The 18,696-nt window shown below is 46.2% G+C and overlaps 1 protein-coding gene across 1 annotated transcript in view; it reads right to left on the bottom strand.

Moving 5' to 3' along the window:
• Positions 1-18,696, bottom strand: part of CNTNAP2 (contactin associated protein 2) — a 1,645,556-nt gene that overhangs the window by 257,365 nt on the left and 1,369,495 nt on the right. Inside the window, exon 15 of the mRNA XM_053671916.1 lies at positions 1,789-1,916. Coding sequence (XP_053527891.1) covers positions 1,789-1,916 — 128 coding nt within the window. The remainder of the gene's footprint in view (positions 1-1,788; positions 1,917-18,696) is intronic.

Below are 18,696 nucleotides of genomic sequence, written 5' to 3'. Positions count from 1 at the left end.
CAGACAAAAGAGAAATGGACTCAGACACAGTGACCTTGTTCCCCAGAGCAGGCAGTAAAGTGCTGGGGACCGAGCGGACACGGAACACGTTCTTCTTGAGGGTGGACTTAATTGATTAAGAAAAACAAGCTAATAAACTGTTACTATACTGCTACAGATACTATTTAAGGTAGCTCGAATCTTCTCTTTAAGAACAGTAACAAAAGTTTGCAGAAGTGGGACTTTGATATTAACTATACTGAGTTAATCCATTACTTAATAGGAACCCTTTCTCTAATTCAAAGCTAACTTCAGAATTAGAACTAAGTGAGAAATGGTTTACCTGTATATATTTGAGTAGTTATGACATAAAGAAACTGATTTTTATGAGACAACACAAGAACCTGCCTATTTTGAGAATGAAACTATAGTCCATCTCTCAAAATTTCTGTTAAAAAATGCATATTTATAATTTTATGTCAATATTTTTCCTTAAATAGTTGAAGCTAAATGTCCTACTGCACAGTTCTAAGCCCGACTAGACAATGAAGTGATATTGCTTCACAGGAGCACGGCCAGTCACAAGGGCGTGATCCGCTCTCTGGGCCGGTCTCCGCTTACAGCCTTTTCATTTTTTCCATGTGAGAAGACAAAAGCCAGCATCGTCTGTATCTGGAACACGGCTTTGTCTGATGCCCAACAGCCCCCGCTGACTAAATGGTAAGTGGTTAACGGGGAACGGTGCGTCCCTTAGGGCACCTCTTTGAGTGGACGCAATAGTTTGCTGCACCGAGCAGTTTTGCTTCTCCCTTGTTAATGGAATGGCAGGGATATTCCATCTCACTAAATGCTCTGCCGGGAGGGGTCAGACCCAGGCATCAAAACCTTTATGGCCTTCCCAGCAGGGGCTGGACACAGGTGGTCTTCCCATTAGCACAGCCCGACAAATGGAGGGTTCACCCGAGGTGTGCTGGCAAGTCACTTATGCAGGGAACAGAATCCAGGTCTCCCGATGCCTAGGACCCAATCACCAAAGCAGAGAACTCCCAGGGGAGGTACGCCAATCATGGGCACAGGCGAGAATGGTCCCCAGGATGCTCATTGCAGAATCCCCATGGCAACCCGTCTTCACCTCCCTCTGGCGGCACAGAAAGCACACTGGAGGGTATCAGGCAACGTAAAACCCTAAGGGTGCCCTGAGTAGGTGGGGCCACCACTCTGCCTCCACAATCCAAGTCAGCGGCACCCCCAGTGACTCTGTGGTGCTGAACTGGAAAGCAGGACATAGGTACGGAAACAATCTCTGGCTTACAAGGGAGTATCAAACTCTGATGATGATGAAATTTGATAGCAATAATGTCAAGCTTTATATAACCATCATCTAAGTTTACAGTGATACATTAAACCATAATGGCACTATTTATATCTCCATCAACCCCATTTATGGCGATATAAATAGTCGTGCTAATGGCATTAACAGCAGCACTCAGTGGAACCACAGCTGCTGCTTTTACGCTATTAGCTTTGCTATTTATGTATCACCATAAACTTAGGTAGTCCAAGTTGTTACATACGAGAAAACACGGAAGACGGCTATCTACACTTTATGCCCTGATCCAGGCTCCCCGAACGGAAGACTCTATGGCTGTCATCCCCCTCCTCTGCGTTGAGGTCGACCTAGCTCTCCACGGGGTTGTTTCCCTCACAGGGCGTTTCTTCACAAGAAAAAAAGAGCCGTTTCTTTCCTGCCCCCTCTGATGGTGGGGAAACAGCAAGAAAAATGAAAGCCACAGTGTTGGGTTCACTTACTGTCTCCTTGGCAGCGCAGGGGGCCCACACTCAGCTTCGCTTCCGAGCCTTGCCGGTCAGTATCCCCCACTACCACCTGGCTCACCGGCAGGTGATCTTTGTGGGATAGGAAGCCAGCGTCCTTCCTCCTGAATGACAGGGAAAGAGAACAGGGTCAGGAGGCTGAGTCGGACACATCTTTTCTGATAGTGAAACTGTCTGACAATTGGCCACACGCAATAGATGTTCAGAGGTTCAGAAGTGTTTCTGCTCCTCCCCCTGGGGGTCTCGCACTGCTGAGGAGCAACTGTGACATCTGCGCCTTCTGGAAAGCAGAAGTGACGCCCCGCGTTCCAGAGTCACAACCAACATGCTGCGTGCTGCTTTGGGTTGACGGCAGACTACTGCGCTAAAGGACACACACAGAGTTTGCTGTTGCCATGGCATCAAAAGCTCAACAAAGTCAACCTTATCTCTCACATAACATATGAAACCAAACCGCATTAAAAAATCTACCCTGTTGCTCCCGAGCCTTTCTCCTGCGCCGCCAGCTGAGAGAGTTCAGGGAAAGTTTCCGGCACAGAGCAGGTGCTCTCCACGCGCCTGCTTCCACCTGGAACGAGGGGCGGAGCTTCCACCTGCTTTTCCTCCGAGGTTCTTTCTGCTGGTTACTGTGTACTTAGCTTGTTTCAGGTCTCCCAGCTCTTCCCCATACCCACCCTAATGAAGGAAGAAGATGCGGATGGCTGGGAAGTACTGATTCTGGGATGGGACACAGACGCCCAGGAGACGTAACTGGGGACGGGCTCAGGGCAAGTTACGCACAGTGCAGATCTCAGCTTCCTCACCCTCGTCTGTGCTGCTGAGGCTGAGGGAGCCCCCACCGAAGGCACAAATCAGTGGAGTCATTAAAAGTTTAACCTTTTTACAGGACTGTCTGTCTGAATGTAAATAACAATTCTGAAGACCTACGTACAGCTGATCGCAGAAAAGAAAACCAATTTTGGATGGCTGGAGAGTTGAGTCCTTGTGACGGAGACCACACAAAGGTTGCTAACTCCTGCTCTACGCCACCACCAGCCATCCCTCTCCTCTGAGGGTTTACTGAGCAATCAGTCCACCAACTGTCACGCAGCAGGGAGCTGTCACTCAGCTCCTCTCCGCAGTCAAATGTGGCTGCCGAGGCACCAGAGACTCTGAGCGGGGAAAGAAACCATTTAACCCACAGTTTACTTAACCCATCAGTGAGAGATACCTTCATTAACTCTCTTATTGGCTTTGCACTCTACGGCAGGCAGCCCGTGTCACCTCTGGTACAACAAACATTTATTCTGAAGGAAGTCTGGGTACCTCACGGCTGCTCGGTATTCTCACTGTTTAACTGTCCCGGCAGCTAGAAGATGCTATGGCTACACTAATACAGAATGGTATCGAATGTAAACTGTAATTTTTTAAAAAAGAGGATATGCTTCATTTTGTAAAAGATCTTTGCATGGGAGAATCTCCAGCATATTCTGTAACATATGCAGAATCACTAAGTGTTCTTTTGTGCCTGGCCCCTTCACTTGACCTTGTATCTGTGGGGTTCATCCACATTGTTTATTAAAAAATATTTTGAATAAAATTGTGCTGTATCTATAGAAATGTAACACTACAGCAGAATGAGGACGGACACATCTCCTGTTGTCCTTTGGGTTGGTTCCAGTGCTTAGTCACTGTGGACAAAGCTGTCGGGGACACTCTCATCCCTGTGTTACTTGTTAGGGCTAATTTACGTTGGGCATTTGCCCGGAAGCGGAAATGCTGGGTCATGTCATTAGTGTTAGTGTCCACTTTCATTTATATATGTTTAACCTAAGTAGATATGTTCAAACAATTTTCTCAAGAGCTTGTATGAATTGACATTTCTATCAGCAGTAAATGAGAATTCAGATCTTAGCTGATTCATTTATAATGAGTGATAATTATATCAAAAATTGTGCTAATGACAGGCATTTTGAAAACAAATGTTTGAAATTATATATTCCAATCATTATGTAATTTTATTGCCAAAATTGATATATATATTTTATAAGAATTTTACATGTCTATGTACTTTCATAACTTGAAAATGTAATTTTTAATCATTATAATCATTTTATAAATGTAGAGTTCCACTGTGTTTGGACTTGATTTTTAATAGTAAAATGGGCCACTATTTAATTATTTTGCAATTCAAATTGATTAATACCAGAGATGATAGAAATTTACAAGGCACAATTTATCAAAACCTTTGCACTGTTGGTCAATGAAACTAAAAAATTAACATGATTCATTAGGTGGACTCAATAATGTACTTTTATTTAGTGTGATAAATGTACTTTAGTTAACATTTTTAATGTTGATTCTGATACCCAATAAAGTACCAAAATGAACAAAAACAGAGAGGCAGACATTCAAATCAGTAATCCAAGATTATATAAAATAATATGTATTCAATTACACTGCAGTCACTAAAAAATTAGAGTAAAATAAGTAATTTCTATTACTATTATAGATTAAATATTTATTTCAACTTTGTTATTTTAAAAGGTGCTGTTTTATATTGAACACAAAATATAACTTCACTAGAACTGACGTATTATTTTTTACTTGTGTGTGTTCAAAAATATCCTAAGGCTAAGGTGAGGATCAAAAAAATATACAGAACATTACTCTAAGTCAAATGAAACAGTAACAGCAGGACGTCACGCACTGTGTACTCAGGAACACGGACTCCTCCCCGCACATAACCGCTAATCTGAGATCGGTTCCTCCTGGGAGCCACCTCCGACTCTACTGGGGAGAAGGACGAGACTCGGAAAACGTATCTGGACCGAGGTCAGTGGTCCCTGAGTGTAGAGTGTGGGCTTAGACCTAGACTATCTGGATCCCCAGTTAGGACTTCCCACCAAAAAAAGAAAAAAAGGGGGGGGGGGAACCAGAAGCAAATTGAAAAACCACAATGTCACTTATAAGCCTTTGTCTTTTAATTTTCATTTACAGATGGGGTGAAAATATTTCTTTTTAGATACACTTATCTTCCTTAAATGTTGAAGCTATTTATTTGAAAGTAGTAAGCTTAAAGATATCCATCAGCTTTTATGCCCGTGAATCTCTTCATTTACATATTAGGTAAAAAAGGTCTAGAACTACCACTGATTTTAATAATATATTACAGTTTACAGAAAATTGCAGTTCAGTTAGTATTTCTGACAGATATTTCTAACCAGACCAAGAAAACGGGAAAAGTGATTATCAGCTGGAAAAAAAAAAAGATAAAGTTACTTCCTCAATCACTTTTACCGAGATGGTTAAACAGGCGCCGCAGATCTGAAAGTCACAACGACAGTGGGTGACACACAGAGCGGCGGACTGGGCTGGGCACACACTGACCGTGGAGACTAATGCGTGGGTGGCGATACAGTGGCCGGGACGGTGCGAGGTTTCTCATGCGACGCTGCAGCATGGCCCACGGCCCACTCTGACAAACTGCACAGACGAGAGACTGAGAGCTGAAGAGGGGCCCTTCAAAACCCCTGTGAGATGTCCATCTTAGCACCAGTGCAAAATTTATTTAGCAAGCCAAACAAGTCTTTGTTGAAAGTTATGATCCTTACCAATAGAGGTCAACCTAATTTAGGAAGATAATCAGTAAGTATTTATCATGTTAGCATGAGCTAATTCCACCTGCTGGTGGGTTTGCACATTAGAAAAATTCTGTCGGCCACTTCAAAGAGGCCCGGGCTGGGGTGTTCGTGGTCTTGCCATCAGCACGGGCATTACTGTAAAACCTGGTTCTGTGGACTCTGTTTCGCTGACTTGGCATTCCTGATACGGACAGACCTGGCCAGACCCTGGCTAAGGGAGGGCACTGCCCCAGGGCAGGTGAGCACTGCCTGGCCCCAGCAGAGCTGTGCGTGACGGTGAATTCTCCACGACCGGGCCAAGCCACGCTGCAGGCAGTCACCGCGCTGAGCGTGCACGGAGACAGCGAGAATGGCTTACAAGGGAAGAAGCCCCCCCACGCCTGACTGAAGGTGAGACCAGAGATCGCAGCCGCCCGAGTCCAGTAAAGGTCGATGTGGCGGCAGGGCGAGGTGCTGTCGGGTCAGTCTAATGGGGAAAGGATGGGACTGGCTGCAGGAGCTGGACCTCCCTGGAGCGCACAGAGGCTCGGGCCTTTGGATTTAAAGCAGGGAAGGGAGAAATGCGCTCCCTTCCTGGGGGACCTGCTGCTGTGGATGTGTGGGCTGAAGTGGTTTGCAGACTGGCTGGGCCCTGAAAGCCTCTCGATGGTGGCGGCATGGGTCCCACAGACAGACTCCAGAAGGCGCCTTGGGCCAGACCGCAGCCGGAACGGAGCCACGCTACCTGGATGCTGTGTGGCTGCCACCTGTGGTCCCCGAGGGATGGCGTTCTGAGTGGGGAAGGCACGGCCTCGGCCTGGCAGCACACGCACGGCTGGGTTTCCTCTGGGCGCCCGGGGGGACGGGCTTCGAGACGAGAGCCTGCCACCCTCCCAGACTGTGCGGCTTTTGCGTAAAAGACCTCCTCCCTTTTCCTGCCAAAGCTCTGCCTCCAGAATTTGCCTGTGGGTGGTGGTGGGCAGCTGAACCCCACTCTCTGATTGGTGGCATTACCGGGACTTTGCTTCAGTGCCATTTTCCTGAGGAATTCTGTTTTACACTGCTGTTCTTACCCTGCTTTCTTTTCTTACCTCTGTGGGAAACAAACGAGCCTCCAGGCAGTTGGGTCTTACCCTTAGCACAGTGAAAAAGCAAAAAAAAAAAAAAAAAAAAAAAGAAAGAAAAAAAGAAAAACAAAACCCTCTAAAGAACCCCCACCCACTTTGTGACTGTGAGCCTGCTCCTCCACCGCAGGAAAGGGGGTGCACTGTGACTCTGTTCTGCGGTCTAGCAGAGGTCTGTCCTTTGTAACATTTAGAAGCAACTGGTTATTAAAAAAAAACAATTATAGCCAGTGAGCTTTCATGCATTTCCATCACAGTATCACCAAAGCTAGAAACTTCTGGAGGAATCCAGGAGGTCAGAAGATAGTAAAAAAGACAGAAAATCACCAAAATAGTTACAATAGAGCAGACTGACAGGCACGTGGGGGAATGGGAATCGGGTGCATTGGTGGTGGGGCCGTCCGGTGGGACAGTCCTTTATGAGAGCAGTTGGGCAGTTCCTTAAAAGTTAAACCCCATTTATCCCGTGACCCAGTAACCCCATTCCTGGATGTCTGCTCCAGAGACATGAAAGCTTACGTCCACACAGAGACTCTCGGGTGGACGCTCACGGCCCCTTTATTCATAACGGCCCCTCAGTGGGACCAACCCAAGTGTCCTTGACCTGGTAAATGGATAAACAAAGTGTAGTACGTCCATACAAAGAACATTACTCAGCAACAGAAGATGTAAAATATGAGCACAAAATGCAAAACGAACACACCTCAAAACCGGTATGCTGAGTGAAGAGACTCTGCCACAGGAGACCACACAGGCTGTACTTCTGTTTAGATGAAATGCCAGGAAAGGCAAAGCTATGGAGACAGAAAGTAGGCGGAAAGTGGTTGCCTGGGCTGGGAATGGGCACGAAGGTTAGCGGTCAACAGTAATCTCACAGGAGCTGTGCTGATGTGCTGCTGTACAGCTGGGTGACTCAACCAAGTCCTTGAATTGTACAGGGTGCAGCAGAAGTAAGGCCTGCTAGTGTGCTTGGTGGGGTAATGATACAGGTGTAGTAATTTATAGTTGTAATTGGGGCATTTCACCTAAAATGTCACATACAAGTGTGGTATAGTTATGTCTCAGAATCACATAGTTATGATTTTATAATTTAAAAAGGGGGCACGTTATTTGTGCCGGACCCTGTATACTTAAAATGGGTGGCTGTTACAGTATGTGAATTATACCTCGACCAAGTGACTCTGAAAAGGACTGGAGACAGTTGTGAACACCCACCGGCTGTGGGGAGAGATTTCCCAGCCACACATCTCGCTGCGAGTCCCTGTGTATGGAGTCGGGACACAGCATCCTTTCTGGTCTCCGAGTCCCCCACACTGTGACCGGGAGCCTGGGACTACAAAGTCTCTCCTGACTCTTTTTTTCAGGGGTTTACCCAGCCTTTAAAGTTTCTATCCGTATTTACGCACTCCATTGACCACACGTTCCTGTACAGGACCTCGGAACCCCCCTCCCAGGGTCCATCCCTCCGGTCTGCTCCCTCATCCTTGACCTCTATAAAAATCCTTTCATTCGAGTCAGGATTTTTCACATGGCACAGAACATTCCACCAGTTTCAGCCGAGTTCCGGACTCATCCTCGTTCTTCACTCAGGATCCGTACCCTTTACCCCGACCAGCCACACCTGTCGCCTTCCGAAACTACCTTTAAACTCTGACTACCTCCAGGGCTGTTTCCAAATTTTCTGGAACCTCTTATGTGATTTTGGGTTACACAATACGTTCACATATAGGTGCACCTGGAAGCCTTTGTATCTGTTCTCTCTTTCCTGCCTCCTAATAGCCACGCCCCGACACACTGCACCTGTTCCACAGGAAATAGAAAAACAGGCCAAAAGGTAAAAACCTTCAAGAACTTTCTTGGCAAGTTATTATTCTACTAATAACTTCCACTAAAAATGTTAGATTCATTTTTAAAACTAGGGGTCTTTGCACTGTTCTTACTACTTTGACCTCTTAAATAAAAGAGCACACAAATAACCTACAGTTGTACAGAATTTCAAACTATGCTCAGTGTTTTCTTATGAGCAATCTCATTGGATTCTCGTAACTTTGGAGTTAAAGCTGGTATAGACCCTCAGGAGCTGGGGTGAGGCATTCATCCTTTATACCTTTATGTTGATGAGTTATTGGATATGGACTACCCCAGAAAGGGCAAGGTGACTCTCTTTAAAATAATGCCCAAAGGAGGCTGACAAGTGAGGGCCATCTGTTGACATCATTCCCAGTGGCTGGATAAATAAGAACAGTAGACCTGAAGAGGTATCTGGAAGAGTTATCATAGAGTTCATTATAAGCATGTGTCATTATCTGAAATTATTGTGCTTAAAAATTCTCTCATTTATTCAGTATCTTCTTTAATTAAAAATAAATATCATGAATACAAATACTTCATCTATATGGCCCGTAATACATAGAAACAGGGACAGACATTGAACTTGACAAACGTGGATTCCCAAGTAATTATTCAGGAACATGTCTCTTTCACAAAGAGACGGAATGCACCCGGGAACGAGGTGCTTTTTCAGGGTACAAATCCAAAGGCTACCTGGCTGTTTACTAGTTCATATGTGATGTCCATAAGAAGGGTCTATAAACTCAAGTCAAGGCCACTTCAAGCTAAAACATTTTTTTAAGTAAGAATTTTTACTCTTTTTACTCTTTGTCTTTTTTTGACCCTCCACTCCATCGCTGTTTGTCCTCTCTGTCTGGGGAGCTGCCCCACTGCCCTTCCCTGACAGGACATTGAAGGCCCTCTTCCCCTGTCCTGGCCCCTAGTAAAACCCACTTTCAGTGAATAGTGTGGCCTTTCCCCCATTCATTTTTAGTGGCAATGCCTTAAGGAGGCCAAAGGCTGCTTGGGGAAACCAGGCCTCTATGAACAGTGGAGGCTGGATTGGGGTGCGGGGTGGGGGGGATGTTCCTGGCATCACTGAACTGACGACAGGGAGGGACTGAGGACAGAGTCTTAAAAGAGCAGCCGTGCTTCCTCCACGGAGCAGCCCTGCCGGCCCCTCCAAGTTCACCCACCGAAGTGGCAATGGTGCCACTGCCTCTGCTCACGGTGCAGCCGGGGCTACTGAGCCCGGCTGGGTCATCAGCAGCTAAAACAAGTAAGGGGACTGCCGAACACCCGATAAAGTAGAACTTTTAAAATACTTCCGATGGTGGCCTCAGTCACCATTGACTACTGAACTCTCCTCATTGGATGTAAGGTGGTGTTCTCTACAAAGTAATTAGAGTAATTAAGAAAACAACCATTACAATTAGATCTTTAGAATCCATGTCTACATCCCCTATGAAACGAAAGTAATTACAGATTCAATTACTCCTTTTCAGTGGGAATAGCACAGGCCTTTTATAAATGCAAGATAATTATCTGTTCGTTTAGAATCTCTTAGAACGCGCCCTTATAACCATTTCAGGATTCTATGCAAAATGTTCTTCTTTGATTTTCCTTCTGGAATGTAAGTTCCCTGGGGTCAGATACATTGTCTCGTGCAGTTTTATAAACCAAAGACTAGTAGGCACCTAAAAGTAGCTGACCCATGTGTTTTGTGATTGAAGTACGTGAATATACATAGATGGTAACGAGGCACAATCCTGAAATAGTACCCAGTATGTGCTCACCGGCAGTCGTGAGAGATGAGTGAGAACCCTTCCCAGTAGTCGGAGTTCCTTAAAGGCCTGTGAAACATTTTTCTTATTCCCTTTCTGTAGCTGAGGTTTTATCTTTCCTTTCCTTCAGAAAGTAGTGTTCGATTAGAAGCCTCATATATAATTAACATGGTGAAAGGGCACAGCAGTTAGATCTCAGAGACCGGAACCCTAATTCAACTCTGCAGCTACGTAGAAGTAAGTCGCTAAGTCCGTGCATGCCGCTGTCTCTCCGCACAGGTGAGTTACGGTGTAATCTGGTTCTGAATGGGATGGAAATATGCAATTCCAAATACTCCTCTTTGGTATATAGAGTATTTTAAACCAAAAACTGAGGTTAGCAGACCCAGGAGAAGCTCAAACAGCAGGGCACACATTTTCCCTCCGTGAAGGAGATTTCTGTCTGGACGGATCTCTGCATGTGGAGAACTCCTGGCATCGCAGAAGCAGCCAATGGAAAGCCTTCACTTCCGCAGGCCCGTACACTCTACAAAACAAACTGGGCAGTGCGGTGCGCTCGGTGCTCTTAAAGCCTCGTCTCTAACCAGGAGGTTGCAAACACAGACGTCAGAGCGCCACGCACATCTGGTTTCTTAGGATGCCCCTCTGCTTTGCACGGCTCACCTCCTGCCTCGCTCTGGGCTCCCTGGCCCTTGGGTGGGTTCCCTGCAAGGCTGCTCAGGGTTGGCTTCATTCCATGGGTCCTACCTCTGGCCCACAGGCATTCTTGTTCCACTGAACTCTGCCAGGGCAGCCGATGGTAACAGCCCCACGCCCTCCACCATGAAGGTCGGCAGGGCACCGAGGGCTGGGTGAGCCGGTCCTGGGCTAACGGCAGCAGTCGCGGTTAAGCTCTCTGATTCATTCTCTGGAAATTCCCCCTTCCCGCGCGTGATGGTGGTGAGGCTGGGAGTAGACAGACAATGCGGACGACGCTGAGCGGAAACCTCCCCCGGGGCCTCTGAGACTTCTCCAGGGTTTTCCAGGCTTCCTTTTGGTCCCCGCAGGTAGGTAACTACACGGATAAGCTTGAGAGAGTGAGGGAGCTTGACCCCTTAGTTTGGTTCATGGCCTTGGAGCCAGAGCTGAAAATCCAAGACAAAAGAAGAAAACCTAGTACATGGTCCCTTCCCTGGATTTGGGAAAAACTGTAAATGCAGGCAGTCTTCATCACATCAAAACTTTAATTTAACCTCTGCATACAGCACTTCTTCACTGTCCTCACAGAGCCCCAGGATCACGGAAGGAAATTGAATCCGCTACCTCCTATGTTTTTATTCAAATAGATTGGTCTGCCCAAAGGAACACTAGCTCTTATGAATCTGGCTTTGGAAGGAAGTTCAAAACACCCCGACTTTTTGTCTTTGGATTTGAACATCCTAAAGGATGCTACTTTGCAATGATACAAGCCTTTCCCTTTGAATGGAAAAGCACTGTTTTTGTTCCAACTGTCATTTCTAATGCCCCCTAATGCGAGCAACACAAACCCAACTGAAACTGTTTCTACATTGACTCCTGCCGGGATCTTTTCTCCGCAAACGTCCCGTCGTCCTTGACAGGCTCCGTCATTCCCACTTCACCTCAGCGGGTCGTTCTGCTCCCCGAGTGGATACGAGAGACTTGTTTGAAGGTGGAAGTGTTTTCCTTGACCCATCTCCGAACTCTGCAGGTCCCTCATGATGATCAATACTTGTTTTTATATCACCAATATCTTAAGATGTTGTGGGAATGTAAACATGTGAGAAAGGCCTCTGCTTCAATGATGAAACGCACTTACTCTTTAGGATGAGACGATCCAAATACAATGAAAACTCCACATCATCTGGGACTAATGTGAGTCGGAAGGCAGCCATGGGAAGAGGCTTATTGTTACTATGGGTCTCAGTCCTGAAAGGAGAAGGACGACCCAAGGAAACGGAACACAAGTGACCTAAAGTTTGGGAGGGAGCCAAGAGAATTACGTATGAGCCCAGGGAACAGAGAGCTCCAGGGAGGGAAAAAGGTGGTCAACGCCGCAAAAATCCATAGTCCCCAAAGTAAAGGGCACAACAGTTAGATCTCAGAGACTGGAACACCCCAAATGCCAAAGTAAAGTGTGCACAGCAGGTCTATGAACGTGAAGGTCACTGGTGCACATCTCGCCAAGACTCCCACTAAAGTGACAAAGGAGAATTTCAATGACTGATAAGCAAACGGGACATGAGAGAGCGGGGACCAACCCTAAACTCTGGCTCTGAAGTTGAAGTGAGCATTGAGAACTGGAAGGAAAACCAGGACAGAAGCTAGGAGTTTGCAGCAGCGGGAGATTTCGTTTGCAGACTGTGAGCTGAATCAATTAATTAATTATGTTTTATCACATGTGCCTGCAATCAATTTGCCAACATTATTTTCCGAGCTTGGAAGCAAAGCTCATGAAGGGCGTATGTGTGCAGACAGCATATAGAAAGCATATAATTTAGGACTTTCTGACCATTGCTGGGGCATCTAAACAGCAAGTTCAGCACCCTATTATTTCTGAGCCAGTGAACAAAGAGCAGCCAGGTCTCTTCACATCAGAACTAACCAGGCGAGGTTCACCAGGCCTGCCTGCATTATGACGGCCGACAGACTTTGCAAAAAGATTCTTGGGCTCGAATTCTAGGAGAAAACAACTGAAGGAAAAACCAACTAGGTAATTTCACAGTGAGAGTCGAGCTTTGTGGTTAAGTTTAGCCAACTGGGCCTTTGATGTTTGGAGAAAAACCAAAATCCAGTAACCCTCCTAGGGACATCTGAAAACTTAAGTTAATTAGATTTTAATAAACAAGGTCATCTTTATTGGCAAGATTACTCTGTAATTTACAGGGTGAACCATTTATGATGCAGTCCAACTTACACAAATTAAAAGGCATGTAAATCCTTCCCTCAGAAGAAAGGCAATAACAACCCATCACTGTTAATTGATCGATCGCATACACCATTAAAAAAAGGAGAGAGCGGCCCAAACTTGTGGGGCTATGCACATTTTGAACAATGTCAAACTTAATTTAGTGGCAGTTTTATGGACAGAATAAAGTGTACGAGCGCCCTTGTGTTTATGGATTTGTTTTGCTCTTGTGAGAATCAGGAAGGGGAAGTTGCCAGGTTTTTCTGATCAGGCGCAGTGTCCAGGTTGCAAACAACCCGCCCCACGTGGCCTTTCCTCTGTGCGCCACGGGTGTCCCTTCCATTTCTTACAAGGAAACCTGTTCTACTGGACCAGGACACTGCACCCGTACAGCCTCAGTCGGCTTTGATTACAACGCTAGCTGCACACACGGCCCCACGGTGGGCTGGGGCTTTACCATGAATTTGGGAGGACAAAGTCCACAATTACGTCTGCACAGTTGTGCATTTGTTTTTTATGCTGGGTTGTGGGAAATACTGCTTCTGGGAGATGGCACCAGGCTTTCTGAGGGAAAAAATAAGATACTGGTTGCCCAGAAGTGGGAAGTGCCATATATGACCCGTATTTCACTCCTGGAAACCCCAAATGCCAATGAGTGTAATAAAAACTCGGAGGAACCAGCACGAGAACTCAGGCGAACACGTGCTAAGGACCCAAGGATCAATTCCTTTGAACACTGCATCTGCAAGCTGGCTTGAAAATGGCCTCCTGAATTTGTGGGAACTTCCAGACAGAAATTTCTTCCTTATTCATCCAACAAATACTGAGAGTCAGCGAGGTTCCGGGCCCTGCTGCTGGTCTGGGTAGGGAAGTGCGGAAATTAATCAGTGCCAGCTTGTCTTCAGGAAACACGGTGGTGTGCCAGGCTCTTCACAGCTGGCTTGTGTCTTCACTGAACGATGACATGAAGAGGACATTTCTCCACCGCAGCACATCAGGGACCTGTCTGTTAAGTTCCTGGTTCTTTTTACTAAATTCATGTTCCCTTGTCCTACTACTTCTTTCTCAGTATTTCATTTTTACAGTTTTTTTAAGAATAAAGTTTACCTCTTTTGAATAATTTTAATCTCCTAATTTAATTCTTTTAATTAAGTTCAGGCTCATTTAAATAATTATAAGCATTCTTAAGGGAATCATGTACTTTCATTGTAAGTAGATAATAAATATTCCATGACTGGGAATCTGAAATAAAAATTATAATGCCAGTGACTAAAATTCTCAATATACCAATGAGAATAACCCACTGGGAATAACTGATTTGTTTAAGCTAGTTCTAGCAAGCACATGTAAAAGTAAATATTTTAATATTACTCGACAGAAACGTTCTCCCTTTATTTAATGCCCCCTTGCCCCGAGAAACTGTAGGACACATCACTAAAATGCCATTTCTGGGTAGGATGACCCTCTGAGAAGGTGGAGAAGGTCCATTTCACAGACCCTGGTATTTAAAATGTGAGCTGTCATGTGCGCCGATGCCGTGTTACCTGTTAAATGACCACAGCAGCTCATTTCCAACGAGCACACAAGAGGGACCTCCCTGGCTTTCCGAGGAAATGTGAAATACCCTTGGACTAGAAAGCAAAATAGATCAAAAGGAGGCACAAACATTTAGAAGGAGGCAGGAGAAAGCGAAATAGATTCATGTCAGCACATTCTGGGGATCAAAAAGAGACAAAATGTTAAGGCAGACAAGAGAGAAGTTCTGTTCAGGGGATATAAATGAATGGCTAGAAAGAAAGCAGAAGTGTCCCCTGGAGCCGGGGGAAGATCCCGGATATGGGTAGGTGGGGTCTGGGAGGGCAACAGAATCAGGGGACAGGAGATTCAGGAGGCTGTTTACAACAAGGGGACACACTGGACTCCTCTGACCTGCGTGCGGCGACTTCCCTGCACGTGATTTGTGTCTCAACCTCCCCAGCTTTGTTTTCTGTTGCACTCAAGAATCACCTGAATGTAGGCTGCTATTTAACACCATAAACTATAGGAAAGAAGGGAAAAGGCTTATTTCTGGACCTCAACACTTGGACAGCCTGCCACTGTCTCCTCTCTCCGACCTCAGGATGCTGGGCTCCCCCTGTTCTTCACTTACTTGGGACAAGATACAGTATTCCAGTTGGTGCTGGTCACACAACCGAGGGTTAGCATTGTTACCATACCATCCCCTTTTCCCTCGTGCAGCTGAAATGTTCTTCAGGCTCATTTCTGGCGATCCATGTTTAGACGTGTGTTTTAGCTATTAAAAGCCGAGCCTTGAACAACACCGCTCCTGGGAGCCTGGCACACCCCACTGGCTTATCACCTTGCCATACGTCGGGTTTCTTTGCTTTTTGCTGCTTCAAATTTTGCCAGTGGTGGCGTGAGGCGCCTTCAGGTAACCCTGGCTTGTCCTGCTCATGCGTCAGTTACAGATGCTGACGTGAGCGCTCCAGCAGGTAATGCACTGCCTCTCCCAGCCCTCAGTCAACACGGACTATTGTTTTCTCCACACTCACTCAGGAGCGCTCTGCTACAGTGTCCATCAGAACCCCCACTTGGGAGCCTCAACTCTGATCCCTCCACGATTCCAATGGCCCTGCTCGCTGTGGGAATGGTGGGCCCAGGCGGTCCTTGCATGAAGTAGTCAAGAGTCTTCTTCGCCTAAAGGAAGAAGAGTGCTGAAGGGCTAAGGCTTGGTCCTGGTTAGTAGGCCAGGCTTGGGGAAAAGGAATAATTTTGAGTAGAGTGAGATGACACGCAAATGCTTTCCAGTTACTACCGAGAAGGACACAGTAAATGACCTGGTTCCTACCAAGAAGGATGCAGTAGATGACTTAGTTAATACCAAGAAGGACACAGTAAATGACCTGGTTCCTACCAAGAAGGACGCAGTAGATGACTTAGTTAATACCAAGAAGGACACAGTAAATGACCTGGTTACTACCAAGAAGGACGCAGTAAATGACCTGGTTACTACCAAGAAGGATGCAGTAAGTAGGTGCTTTCTGCACCTGAAGTGATGGCAGGACCGGACCCAGTGGCCTGAGCAGTGGACACCCTGCAGCTGTCCCAGGAAAGGACCAGAGACATCCAAGCAGCAGCTGGAGCAGGAGAGAAGGGGAAGGGCAGGTGCTTCCAGGCAGGTGCCACACCTGTGTCTGCAGTCACGCCGCGCCAGCTGCTGGGAGCTCTGGAACAGCTGCGTGGGGCCTACGTGTGGGTTTTGTTCCCGGGATCGGTGATTCAGAGAGAGCCAGAGGCATGCAATTTGTTATATTCCATCGTTTTCTTCCATAGAGAAGGAGAATTAATGTTTTCCAAAAGCCATTACCTGCCTAACTGGTATGTAAATCTGTGGACAACCCGAGGAGAAGGGGTTATCCAGTGGTGACTAATTCCACTGGATGGCGAGGAGTGAAGAGGCTGGAGTGACTGTGATACTGTTCCAGGGACAGGGAAAATCAGAGCGATGGGACCCAGAACGGGACCCACACATTTACAGACCCCTGATTTACGATGCAGACGGCATCAAAATGCTGGGGGAAAGAAAAGACTTGCCAGGAAATGGGGCTAGGAAGTGACAGAAATGTCTGACCCCTGTCTTACACTACAGACAAAAAACCAGGTCCGGGTGAAATGTAAATTTAGAACAAAAGACAATTTAACACTCCTAGGAAATTATACAGGAGAATATCTTCGTGATTTCCAGGTAGGAAAAAGCTTCTTGGATTAGATGTAAAAGAAACTGCTATCGACTGAAAGTTTGTGTTCCCCCCAAATTCGTGTGTTGAAATCCTAACCTGTCCCACACTACCTGTTGCGACACTATGGGTGAGGCCTGGGGCGCGGTGAGGTCAGGAGCCGGAGCCTCATGGATGGGACCAGTGGCCACACCCACAGAGCGCCCTTGCCCATCCTGACCTGCGAGGACACAACAGACAGACGGCCGTCTGTGAACCGAGAAGCGGATCCACACCAGACACCATCTACTGGTGACTTGATCGTGAACTTCTCAGTCAGTCTACACAACTGTGAAAATTAAATTTCCGCCATTTATCAGCCACCCAATGTATAGCAGCACAAACAGACCAAAGCAGACAGCAATTATGATGAAAAAAATATAGGGCTCTATTATTAAAATCAAAATTACAAGCTACTATTACAAGGTACCATTAAAAGAGCAAAAAGACAAGCAACAAAGTGAGAGAAGAAATGTGTGATACATATAACTACAAAAAGGCACACAACTAATGTGCATAAACAGTTCCTATAGATTAATAAGAAGACAGATGGGCAAACCTCTGAAAAAATGAGAGACTGTAACTGTCGCTTCTGGAAACCCAAAGAGCCATGAGCAGGTGCTCAGTCTCACCAGCACCGGAGAAATGAGAGTTAAAAACCTCAATGAGATACCACCAGACAGCTAGTTCCTTTCAAACGCCATTTACCCAGTGTCAATGAGTACGTGGAACAACAAACTTTAAGTCACTCTTGAAGACACGTACACCAGTAAAATTGCTTTAAAAAGGTCTTTGCCTTTATCTGCTTATGTGGAAGAGTCACACAGTCTTCCACCCAGCAGTCCTGTTCGTGGACAGAGAGATCCAATGGAAAACACGCCCCTGTGCACCTAGAGATATGAACAAGAATGCTCATGGCTTTATTTGACCAGCTCAAAACTGGAAATATTCCAGGTGTCAATCGACAGTTTAAATTGTGGCATTTTATACAGTGGAACACTATCACGGTGAAATCAACTTTGGCTATGTCCAAAAATATCGGTGAATCTGACAAATTTCATATTGAGCTGAAGCAATCCGGGCACGAAATCCGGGCAGAATTCCTTTTCTGTAAAACAGAGACACGTGCACAGCCCACCATCCGTGGTGTTAGAAGTCAGGGCAGTGGGCGCGTGTGGGCAGAGGGAGCAGTGGGGACCCAGAGGGAGCACCAGGGTTTCCCAGGATCCTGGCAACACTCCCTTCTCCCTTTCCGTCTGTGTGACGGTTACAGACGCGATTCTTTGGGATCGATCATTGAGTCACGCGTCTCTGACCTTGTGCACTTTTTGAGGTGTCTTGTATATCGTAACGAAGAGCTTTGCAAAAATAAATTCACCACAGATATTATTGGGCAGATGGAGGTTAGGCATGAGAGAAAGCTTTCACTGTATGATATATATGTTTGTATAGTTTTTGGTTCTTCAAAAAAGTAACCTGATTTTGACAAACATGAAAAACTAGAAGATAAGCTGAAATCTGACCAGAGAGCCCTGTGGTCCGCAGTCATTGCAGCATCTGGGTGTAAGGCGCGTACGTCTGCTAGGGCTGCTGTAACAAAATGCCGCAAATGGGGAGCTCACACAACAGAAAATTCATTCCTCACGATCCCGGACGCTCAAAGTCCAACATCCAAGCGTCGGCAGGTGCGGCTTCCTCTGAAGCCTCTCCTTCACTGCGCTTCACAGACAGAGCGCTTCTTGCTGTGACCTCGCTCGGTCTGTCCTCTGGGCCTCCACATGTCTGCGCTCTAGTCTCCTTTGCTTTTTAGGACCCAGTTATATTCGATTAGGACCCCCCACCCCCAATGGCCTCATTTCAACT

This window comes from Artibeus jamaicensis, unplaced genomic scaffold, assembly GCF_021234435.1.
Source record: "Artibeus jamaicensis isolate MK-2021 breed Jamaican fruit bat unplaced genomic scaffold, CSHL_Jam_final contig_718, whole genome shotgun sequence".
Taxonomy (NCBI): domain Eukaryota; kingdom Metazoa; phylum Chordata; class Mammalia; order Chiroptera; family Phyllostomidae; genus Artibeus; species Artibeus jamaicensis.
The sequence above is the reverse complement of the archived record's forward strand: the minus strand, read 5'-3'. Positions and strand labels throughout refer to the sequence as shown.